This window comes from Hydra vulgaris, chromosome 12 (genome assembly GCF_038396675.1).
Source record: "Hydra vulgaris chromosome 12, alternate assembly HydraT2T_AEP".
Taxonomy (NCBI): domain Eukaryota; kingdom Metazoa; phylum Cnidaria; class Hydrozoa; order Anthoathecata; family Hydridae; genus Hydra; species Hydra vulgaris.
In genome coordinates, this window is record NC_088931.1 from 64408035 (window position 1) to 64420637 (window position 12603).

The window sequence follows — 12603 nt, forward strand, 5'->3', positions numbered from 1 at the left end:
ATAAAACATTCTGAAACAATTTAGAATATTCTAAAACAATTTAGAACATTCTGGAACAATTTAGAACAGTCTGGAACAATTTAGACCATTTTGGAACAACTTAGAATGTTCTAGAACAATTTAGACTGTGTATATATAGCTGCTTATCTAATTTTATAGTTATTATAGAAGTAATACATGGCGACGTACAAGCCTTGCGATAGTAGCATTCACAAGAACAAGGACGCCTGGACCAATAATCAGGTAAATTTTGAAGACTCTCATAAAAGAAGAAGAATGGTCTTTTTGGAAAAATATTCACTGGAGAAAAGTGCAGAATGTCTCTCCAAAAGCAAATTATCGGACGCTACTATGTCCTTGGACCAAAAATCAAAAGAAGAAAGGAGTTAATAGAGGAAATTTCCAAAGAAGTAACCAAATTGTAAAAGAATAAACTGAATTTTCTTCGTGTATCTGATCAAGTTATACGAGCAAAACTTGATAAAATACTAAAATGTTATGATGAATGTGTCAAGCGGATAGCTACGAACCCCTTGATAAAAATTTTGATATTGCTAAAGTAGATAGAATATGGTTATCTTCCGAGGACAAGCGATTTTACCATCTCCAAGTGGAAAACAAAGGAACAGTGGGATACTCTACAGGCCGAGCAGCCAGTAAAGAAACGATCCACCCCTCTAAAAGATAAAAGCTTTCTAATAGGTTAATGGAGAATGAAATTTGTATTTCATCCTACTCGAGTGTGCCAATTTTTTTTGATGAAAAGGAACATTTTCGATTGATAAGGTTTCAGGAATTACCCAACATCAGCAATGCGAGTTGGAATTCCAGAGCGATCCTGGCCTTCATTTTAATTTCTTCAACAAGGTCAGTTCTGCAGAGAGGGTCGATTTATACCGTATGGCTGGGCAGACCATTGGTTTACAGAATAACCGTAGAACGAAAACGACTTTAATAACTTGGCTGATGTTCTGAACCTATGCAAAAAGGCTTTAAGCTCTTTGAAAAATTACTGGAAGCGAGAGCCATCTATACTACAGATCCCCAGAAGTAATCAATGCGCATAGCGCGCAATCAAAGTAATGAGGAAATGTATTCGTCTTTCAAAAATAAAGACAAATTGCACTTTCTATTTCTTCTATGCAACAAGCAAGAGCAAGAGGAAGGTCAACGGTCTGAGTTATTGTTGGATTGAAAATTTATTGTATTACATGACTATGACATTCTAAATACATTTTTACTTATGTCAAAATCGATTTTTCAATGACGGGGTGAACTTTTATCAAAAGATATGCAATATCTTTTGATAAAAGTTCATATCAATATGCATGTATATATGTATATATATATAATGGTTAAAGATGGTCACACAAAACTTGTGTTGAGTTATATCCCAACTCTGGCTATAATGAATACGACGTGTATGTATTGTTGAAGAATAAATTAGATCAATTATATTTGTTTGAATTCTATATCTGGTGCTTTTGATTTACTTTTGGTCATTTTTTTATTTTTTAGTAAAATTTTATATATTTTTTTTGGTTTAAATTCCTGTAAAAAAGACATGATTTGAACAAAGTGTTTTGAATAAAGCATGAGCAAAGCATGTTTTGAATAAAGCATGAACAAAGTGTTTTGAATAAAGCACTTTTTAAATTGATTTTCATTCCATGCTTTATATAAGGTTACTTTCTATATATATATATATGTTTGTGTGCCACAAAATTTGAAATCAATTTTTGAAAGCTTTTTTCTCAACCAATTTTGCTCAAATTTTGCACACTTAATCATTTTCGATGACAATACAAGGAAATGGAAAAATTTGACCAAAAAAAGTTAATTAAGTTAACAAAAATTTAATTTGTATTTCCCCATAAGAACACTGAATTAATAAAAAAAAAATTTAAAAACGTAATAGTAATTTTTCCTTCTACAAAAGATAACAAAAAAAAGAATTTCTAGGCCCAATAGAATTCTGCTTGCATAAAGCATGGATTTGAAAAAAGAATTTTTTTTTGATTTACTAGTTAGTAAAAAGTTTATTGTTTATAATTGTAAACAATCGCATTTTTAAAAGGATTACTTTGTTCCCACACATCAGAAAAACAGACTAGCAAGGATTTTTTTAAAAATGTGTAACTAAATCTAAAAAAAAATCCGTAATACTGAAGATGTCACTCAAAATGGTATTAATATTTATTGATTTATTGATACTTGCCGCTGTTATCAAAATGGAAGTTCTGTGAAAAATGCAAACTATAAATATTACCAAGTTTGTGTCTAATGATTGAAAATTAAATCGTGTTTAAAGTATATGTCTAAGACAGCGTTCAGATTTTAAAAATCCTTTCGTTTTCTAATTTTTTTTTTTTTTAAATTGTTTTATGCTTTATTAAAGCACAACTATTTTCTGTTTTTAGTTTGATAAATAAATGTTTCTACATTCATTTAATAGTACACTTTATTTTCTAATAGTGTGTATAATATCTTTTTTTCCCTCTCAAGTGTCCGGGGCTACTTTTTCTAAATAGTTCTACGTGCATGTTTTTGCACATTAGGCGGGTGAATAAAAAATGCAATTGCTTTTACTCATTAATTGGTCAGTTTTATGTTAATAAAAACATCAGCGCAAATTTTTATTCACGTAAAGTTAAGCAATTTACTCAGTAATTGCTGAGCTTTACGCGAATAAAAACTTAAGAAAAATATCTAATAATTTTAATCACGTAAGGCTGACCAATTACTGAGTTGAAGCAATTGCTTTTTTTATTCACCCGGCTCAATAGGTATTTTATTTATTCTTGTTTTATTATTCGCTGTGCCTACATGATCATTTTATTTACATTTTAATAATATATACGTAACTATAAAGTAAAGAAAGTATCTTCAAAAAATCTAAAGTAAAAATAATCCAAACTGTTTCAAATTAGTTTTTAAATTTCTTTTCAATCTTTTAACAACAAAAAGTCACTAAATAGTTTTTTAAGAACATTTTATTTTCCTTTTGCTCTAGTATAATATTTTGTATCAAATTGAGTTATTATGTTTGAAATCCATTAGCATTCATTTATTACATTATCTTAAGATTTTTCACAATAAAAACGATTGAAAAATTAACCATTAAGTAATGATGCAGTTATTCGCAAATTGCTCGTAAAAATAACTCAAATAACTTTTTGAAAATAGTTACTTTATTGTGTCAATAAGTAAACCCACGCGCATATTTATATATTTAAATTGACTGAAATCTATATCGTATAAATGAACGTCTTTGTGTTTTTTTCCGTACTAAAATTCATATTACATATTTACGCATACGTTCCATGGGAATTCAATGGAACAACTCCAAATATTAATGAGATCATTATAGGACGTTGTTTACAATTTAAGCTCGTAAGTTATCAGAATCGAAATCCAGCATTATACGTTGACGCAGACTGTAAGAAAGTATGGGACTTATTCAATAGTAGTTTCTCTTTTAAGGATTCATGCCAAAATGAAAGCAATTATGAATCGCTCTTCAATCTTGTTGGATTTAAAAAACTATTAACAGATCAGGTAATTTTTTTTGTCTTAAATTTATTTTTATTTTAGTAAATTCAAAAGCGTTATTCAATTAAATTTAAAAACATTAATTTACTTTATCGATGGAACTTTAAATATGTATCTCCGATGGAGAAAAGACGTTTTTTTAAAGTGAAGCTGTGCTTGTCACAACTTAAACATACTCAGCGTTTAGCTATAAAGTTTTAAAATTCGGAGTAATAAAATATAATCAGTAGCGTAACGATGGGTCCGCTGAGCCACAGCCGCAGAAGAGCCCAGAGTTATTTAGGGCCCAAAGTGATTACTATTATTTTTTTAATTTCAAAAAGTTGTCACTAAAAAATAATATGCACGTTTATAAGCATATTAAAATTAAAACTTTGATTTATTGTTATGTAATTAGAAATGTTAACTTTTTTCAGATTATTTTTTTTTGACTTTAATAATAAACTTTAAATAGTGAGCAAATTTTTATTTATTTATGTCTAAAAAATTAAAACGAGCTACAGTAATTCATAAGACTGTTTTTTGTAATTGACAAGACTGTTTTTGGGCAAAGCCTTTTAACAATTGAAGCAGAACTAGCAGCTTTATTAAATTTAGATTTTATTTTAGATCAATTTCTAGCTATGAAAGCAAAAAAAAAATACTTTCATTAGATTTACTGGTTTTAATGTCAAAGTTGTGTGTAGAAATAAGATAATAAAGTGTGGGTAGGGGTGCCAGAGAAAAAATTTAAGGGCATGGAGTAATGTTTTGCGGGGAGTCCATTTTTTGTTGATACGCTACTGAATATAATAATAGTAGTTATTTTTATAAAAAAAATTATTTTGAATCATTTTATTATTGTCTTTAGAATAGTTGTGTATATAGCTTATATATTGTTATACATTTTATTTATTGTTTTATATTACATATGATATTTTATACTAACAAGCACAGCCTCGTTTTCAAAGAAAGTTTTATAAAAATCGCTATAAAACCTATATAAAAAATATCTAGAACTAATTTTAAAAAAATATTATAAAGCAAAATAATAAAGTTAAATGCAACGTGAATTGATGTATCGTTGATATGTCGATATTTTGTTGTAATACCGCATTTTGGTTTTAACATTGCAATAGGATTAGAGTGCCTAAAAGTCGGCCCTGCCCAAAAGCCTTAAACTCGGTATAGTATAAGATTTTTACTTCCGCGTTTGTCTCTGGCTATACCAAATCTATCATACGGATTAGAAATTTGGGATTATAACAATACTTTTCTTAATAAATTAGACCCAGTTGGAAGATCAGCATTAAAATTTCTTTTTAGTATTTCAAAATACAGCAAAAACTATCTGCATTCCCACTTTAAAATCGATGACGTATCTACCATCTTCGTTCGAAACAAATTGAATCTGTTTATCAGATTACTAAGCAATCCGACTTGATTTTCCTTGATTTTAACTCAAATATCTGATGTTAATAAGGATAACTGCTTTATCAAAGAAGTCATGAAAATTTGCAACCGCCTGGAGCTAAGCTTCATTCAGTGTTATTAATGGGGAAAAAACTTTACCAAACGTCGTAACGATGACGTAGAAGATATTAGAGCGGAAATTTTGAACCAGTCCTTTGAATTCTGGAGCATCAGAGAGCAAAGAACGATATTCAAAAATTTGATGGAAGAAAGCATTCCAAGAATAATCTAAAGAATAATCTTAGAGTATAAACTATTAGTTTTATGCCCTTTGCATCTTTTAGCTTTAGGTAAAATTCGCTATCTTGCAGATCTAGCTAACTAAGGATAATACTAATTGTTGAAAAACATTTTTTAACATTTTACTGCAATTATAATATGTACTGCATGTTGCAAATTACATGTATTTTAACGCACAAGGTATTTCACTAACACCACAAAATATCGAGTTTTTTTTTAAATTAAGCAATGTCATAGGTATTTAGGATGCAGCTATGCCTTGTTTGAACAAGTTTAATGTTATATGGAAAAAACAACTAGCTAATTAGTAATAACTAATTACAAATTAGTAATTGAATCAGGGTGTGGGTTATAAAACTAGTTTGGCTTATCGTCAACATAATCAAGTCTAAACTTTAATATTATATTATAAACAATAATTAGTATATATTATTTTGTACTTTGAAAAATAATAAAATTAATATTAAGTAATTACTAATTACAAATGAGGAAAGTTATTGTTATTATATTTATTCTGTCTATTGTTAGAAATCAGGCAAATTATAATTTAAAAGTGCAATCTGTTTTCCATGCTCAAGCAACAGTGTTTTTTTTTGGGGTTCAAATATGTTTTCCGTTGTGCTGAACAGACGTTCACTTTGAACGGATGAAGGAGATGCGTACAAAATTTTCATTGAGAATGTTGTCAAATCCCACTTGTTAGTGTATTTATCAGAGCAGGTATAATTGTAAGCACCCCACCAAGAGCATTCATTTTATGGTAATGTTGGAAGGCTAAAGTAGAAGTTGACTTCGTCCATGTTTAAACAAGGAAAGTATGAATCAATTTAAAATTTCAACTAAAATTTCAAATCTTTAATCAAGTAAAGAAACATTTATAGTTGATATATAATTATGTGGTGCATTGAAAATTAAAAATATTAAATGCAACCAGACCCGTAGCTACAGAAAGACAAGGACTGCCTGTATATATTATGCCTGCTTGCAGTCTTTGGGGTCGTCCATAATTTACACCACGCTTATTTTGACCGTTTTTGACCTCCCCATCACAAAATTTTAACACTTAAGAAGTAAGTTTTGTATGAGTCGTCACAAAAGCAACAACCCCTCCCCCCCCTTTAGCGTGACGTAATTTGTGGACGAACTCTTTATATAATATAAATATAATATAATTAAATTATATAATTTTACTTACAGATATTACTAATGTGCATATGTGTAAGTAAATATCTAGTGACAGGAAATGCAACAAGGAAAAAAGAAAATAACTAATTTGAAAAATGATTGATTTGAAAATTGACATCAATTTTCAATTAAATTTATAATAAATAAATTGAATGACAATTTGATATTTTTAGAATTCGATTTTTTTCTCTTGTACTATTATACTTTTTCCCCCTCAATAAGTGTTTTCACATTTCTGTCAGCATTTTCATTTGTACCCATTTGGTCAAAGAAGCTGGTTATGTTTACGCTTATTAGTTTTCTTTTTTTAATTTGACCATCACGATCAGAAACTTTAACGAATTCTACTACTTTTGCTTGTTGTAAATGATACTCTGAATGAAAGCGGTAGTACTCTTGATACAAAATTTCTTTAAACATATTATGATCTGTTTCTTTAAAAAATTTAATTTGTAACGGGGTTCGAGCATCATTGCAACTTTTAGAAAAACATTATCTTTGTATTTATGAAAACGACTTATGAAAACTTAAATAAGATATAAATAAACACCTATTGATTTTGATAAACAGGTAAAAAAAAAAGTTACAATATAGTTTGCGGCATGTCGCTATGAATGCAGCGGCAAACATAGCAGCATACGTTAAGGAATCAAAGTAAAGGAGCAAATTAAAAATAGTAGAATTATAGTATTTATATCGTAAAAAATAAAACTATTTTATGTTTAAAAAAGTAAAAGAGTAGCTCATTACCTTTAATTACCTTAAAAAATCTTTTATCTGTATAAAAAAGAACAAACATGCTGATGATATTTAGACATCCATTAACAAGCGATTTATGAAGTCTGAAAAAACGATTCGTTGACATGCTATGAAACTGTTTGTTCTTATGTTAAATGAATATTTTTTAGCTAATATAATCAGGATCAATTTTAAGAACAATATTAGGGTAGTGGTGGGGATGCCCATATGGCGGTGCTCTGTGATAGAAACCATTAGAAAGCAAATAAACATATAAAAAATAAATTTGTATGTTCATTTGGTATAACTAAGCTATGTATTTAGCTAGTTAAATACACGTTTTATTCATGTACATGTACAAAATACATGTTCTAAAGGTATGTTCACTGTATGTAAGTTAATTTTATAAATTTTTAAGTAACTGTTTTAATAGTTATAAAATTATTTTATACACAGTGTACTTACCTTAAAGTTACCTTATATTTATATCATGTTTCCAGTTTTCCAAATCTTTTCTAATTTAGTAATGCTAGTTTAATTTGGTCTATTTCAAAATCAAAATTATAAATGAATATATTTTTAATTTTTTTATAGAGAAAGGTTATTTGGTGTAGAGAAGAACAACAGCATATAATTAAGTCTGGGCAAAATGGTAAAAATATTTCTAAAGAGGCTAATGCATTATCTGGCCACTTTCAACAATAGAACATATTAAAAATAGATTTTTTTAGATTGGAATGGTAAAAAACATTACCACCTATGTTTCAGAATGTGATAACTGTCAAAAAGCAAAAAACAAGAAACTTCAAGTTAAACCATTATTACAAAGTTTATCAATTCCAAAAGGTAACATGAAGCAGGTTGGGATTGATTTGACTCAACTGCCAGAAGCAAATAGTTATAAGTACTAGTAGACTATTTCAGTAAATAGGTAGAGGCTGAACCTCTTTTTGATAAAACCGTAACGTCTATGGCATTATTCTTGTATAAACAAGTATGTAGGCACGGCTGTTTTGAAATACAGATAAACGATCAAGTTTGTGAATTTGTAAATAAGTGATCCAATGAACTTAACAAAAAAATGGAATTCGTCAACGTATGACGAGTGCATATCATCCACAAGTCAATGGTTTAGTAAAACATCAAAATCAATCAATAAAACGCACATTGGTAAAGGTGCTTGAAGATGTTGCTCTTGAATGGCCATTTTTTATTGATGGCATTTTATTTTCAATGCTAATAGAAAACACTAATTCACTGGATTTTGACCCTTTGTATTACTTTATCAAAGAAATTTATTATGTTGATAGATATAAATTAGAACTTAATTGAATATAATGACAATGCTACTCTGACAGACGATGATTAAAATAACAAAAAGGCAATTTTGGAAACTTTCAATAAAGTGAATGAAATAAAAAAGTGCATTTTTGATGAAGCTTACGAAAACATCCAAATCACAAATAAGGCAAAAACGTAACTATGGCAAAAGAGTCAACCCAAAGAATAATATTGCTATTGGAGCAAAAGTCTTATTGCGAAATCATAAACGTGATGACAGAAAAGGTGGAAAACTTGAAAAGCCATGGATAGGACCATAGACGGTAACTAATAATAGTAATCCATAGAATTAAAGGCGATGGAAACTGCTTTTTTAGAGCACTTTCATTTTTCATAACTGGAAATAAAGATGAACATAAGCCAGTTAGAAACAAAGTTATTAACCATATGTGCAACAAAATACAAGATGAAATAACTGGATATTTGAAACGCCGATTCAAACACATATTTGTAAAAAAAAAAATGCTTGAAGATGGTCGACTGATGCGGAGATAATTGGATTTGCTTCATTTATGGAGGTAGATATTCAAGTATGCAGCAAATATGAAGCGAAAACAAAATGGATGACCTACCCATGCAGTTTACGGCTTAATAAGTTAAGTGATTATTCTATATTTCTAAACAATTCAACTGGAATCCACTTTGATTCTGTGATTAACAGTTGAAAACCTAGTGGATTTACTTATGTATTTTTGTTTGACAAATTTTAAATACTGTTATTTAATTTCAATAATTGCATTTTTTTTTTGCTTCATATTTACTGTATATATATATATATATATATATATATATATATATATATATATATATATATATATATATATATATATATATATATTGATATCTGCCCCCATTAATGAAGCGCATCCTAATATTTCCTCGTCAATTCCCTATGTCGTATCATCAAGCATCTTAATAAACAAATCTTTATGCAATATTTAAATACCTAATAATTTCCTCGTGTATCTCGTTGCGCATACGGTTAGATTCTTTGTTTCTAATGCAAGTGCGCTACCACTGCGACACGGCTGCATACCACTTAATCGCAACAAAAGTTTTAAATAATGTTCATATTATACATAATTGCTTCTTTACTGCTTTTCAAAAAGTAGCAACTTTTAAATCGTTAAAAAATATTGTCAAAATACTACAAAGTCGTAAAACATATTTTGCCGCAAAATATTTTATGGGAGTAAAAATCTCATAATGGTAGTAAAAATTTAATGAGATTTTCACTGGGGAGTAAAAAAAACGCGGGAGTAAAAATCTCATACTATACCGGTCGAAAAGGAGAGGACATAATCAAGTTTTTTTTTTCTTTGAGATTGTTCAAGTTCATTAACCATACTGAGGTAAACACAGCGCCATAAATCCATTCATTTGAATTTAATCTTTTATTTATATTTTATCATCGTCAATTTTGATATTAGGAACAGAGTTGAAATTCTCAATTCGTGGTTTCTTTCTCCCCAACCGGTATTTAACGTACGAAGTTACACCAACAAGACGTTGCACAACTTTAATATCGAAACATATTTTTTTTGGTCCACATGAACATGCTTTAATCGAATAATCAAACTAAATATAAATTGCTTCTGGTAAATTTAACCATAAAATATTTTTTAGATGGATTGAATTGGATCGAACAGGTAGGTTTACGAACGGTTTGAGCATGTTAATCTTCAGATAAAATGCAAAATAATTTTTTTTTATTAAACATATTGTTTATCAAATCGATATTCCGCCGTTTCATTTCCGAAACTGGTTCTTCAAGCGGTTGAAATTTTCTGATAACAGTGTCCTCATACGAGGGCAAGATAAGAAAACTTGTCTTTCAGTAGATAATAATCCTTTATTCTCCAAAATTAAGATTAGTGGTGTTAATTCAATAGCACAATGATAAAAGATTAGGATACTTAAATTAGTAAGAAACAATTCCAAAGTTCAAAATCCCATTTATAAACACAATGTATGACCAATCTTTCCAAAATGTTTTGTATTATAAGCAGGTATAACATTTAATTATTCCAAAATTAATTATGCAAGTATAACATTTAATTATTCCAATACAACACAATCTTCTTTTGTACCTTCATGCTTGTGTATTTTTGTATTTTTGTATTATATTTGAAAAGATTGACTCCAGAACTTCACTTTAGAAAAATAAATTTTCAATCACGTTGCATCCATCAGACAACAAAGAAGAGTTTGAAAGTGATCAAAATACACGACAAAGTCTGAAGAAGTAGCGTTACGTTTTTTTAACCATTACTTGGTTTCTCCTAAATTTTAGAAAATAAATTGTTCATTTTTAAAAAAACATCATTAAAAACATCAAATGATATTTCACAAACAGTCACCACAGTGTAATTGGTTACTTTTAATGTTGATTTTCTTAAAAGATGTCAACAAATATCTTGTAAGTACTCTATAACTTTCATTCATGAATCATAAACATCGTTGGTAATAATGAGTTTTTAATTAAACAAACTCCACTAAAAGATATATACAAAAGTCTCCCAAATTAAATATTTGTCATATGTCAACAATTGCGTATGTGTTTTAGAAGAAGTTTATTTATATGAGACAGCAAACCTTTCCACCTTGCAACATTAATTAAGTCAAGAAATATTAGTATCAGTCAAGTTAAATCCGGAAGATTAAAGGTATCATTATGTAAATCAGCTGTTGTTGGATAACTTTGACTTTTAACCCTTTCGCGACTGAGTTAAAAATAGCTATATGACTGCGCGTAAAATAACGATCTAGGATCATGATTAATTAAAAGAGTATAAAATAAAAACTACTAGTCAGTTTTACAAATAAGACCTTGTTTTTTTTTTGTCAAATAATTGACTTTCAGAAAATTAAAAAACTTCAAAAATTTTTTACTACTATCATTAAAAAAAATATCAAGGATTTCATTTATGACAGTATAATTTTTATCTATTTTTGTAATTTTTTTAAATTGATTTTTGAGCGATCTATAACTGCAATTAACAAACGGTTTGAAGCATCAACTTAAGTAATTATTCACATTTCAAGGATAAGTTTAAAGTTTTCCTCAATTGCTATGGATAATTTGAAATATTCAAAATTGTTTATGAACCCCCATGCGGGTCACTCGTCATTTAGAAACAAATTTTATGAACCATCATACGGGTCACTCGTCACGAAAGGGTTAACAACACATTCTCTGTTATTTTTTTTGTCTACAATTGGAAATTTGTGCTCTCTTAATTTAACGAGAAGTTATTTTAAAATCAAGATAGCTGTCTACTTATATGATCTTGTAGTCAATTTCTTGTTTTGAGGCGGTTGCATTTGGGTAGATTGTAAAGTTTTCATATTTTAAGTGAGCATTGTGCAATATGCATTATACAATTAGGAGTCACACGCAATCTATAAATACTAACTTTAATGTTGAGGCTTTAGCTTATAAAATTTGAAAATAAAATAAAGCTGAAGAAAGCAAAAAATTTGTTAAGATCAATTTTACCTAAGAAAATGCAAGAGTTGCAAAACCCAAAAAGCGTCCATGAGAAGGCTGTGGTTGCTTTGTGGCGACTTCTAGCAAATTATCAGGTGATCCACAAGTTGGGGTCGCAATCCACAGTTTGGGAACCACTGTTCTATAAAATGTTTCGAAAATGTTAATTGTAATGTCATTAAAATCGATGTGATTCCAATAGAGTAAAGCTGATCTTTAAATAGTTTTTTTGTTAAAAAATAAGTTCTTACAACTGTCGTTGTGATGATGCTTATTAACACAATCCCCCCCCCCCCCCTTTTTTTTTTTTTTTCACAACAATCTTAAAAAATATATTTTAAAAATGAAAAAAAAACTACTGAAAAATTAAAAAACTTTTTACATTGTCGCTTTCAGTTTATTAAAATTGTATAGTAAAACCCAATATATTATAAATAGTAAATCGTATAATAAGATATATATATTTTCATTTAGCTATTTATTTTTCATTTTTATAAAAAGAAAATAAGAAACAAATAAAAATAAAAATAAGTGAGTAATGATGACTTTTTTCAGTTTAATCATTTTAGGTATTAATTTATATTTTTTTTTAAAGATTTAAGTTA

General features: G+C 28.5%; 1 protein-coding gene across 2 annotated transcripts in view; it reads left to right on the forward strand.

Annotated features, from left to right (window-relative positions):
• Positions 1 to 3193: 3193 nt before the first annotated feature.
• Positions 3194 to 12603, forward strand: part of LOC124817494 (ADP-ribosyl cyclase/cyclic ADP-ribose hydrolase-like) — a 62221-nt gene continuing 52811 nt past the window's right edge. The window contains exon 1 of one of the 2 annotated variants that reach the window (XM_065812069.1): positions 3194 to 3558. In XM_065812069.1, the coding sequence (XP_065668141.1) occupies positions 3262 to 3558 (297 nt within the window). In that variant the 5' untranslated portion in view covers positions 3194 to 3261. The remainder of the gene's footprint in view (positions 3559 to 12603) is intronic. The other variant, XM_065812068.1, reaches the window with a different exon arrangement.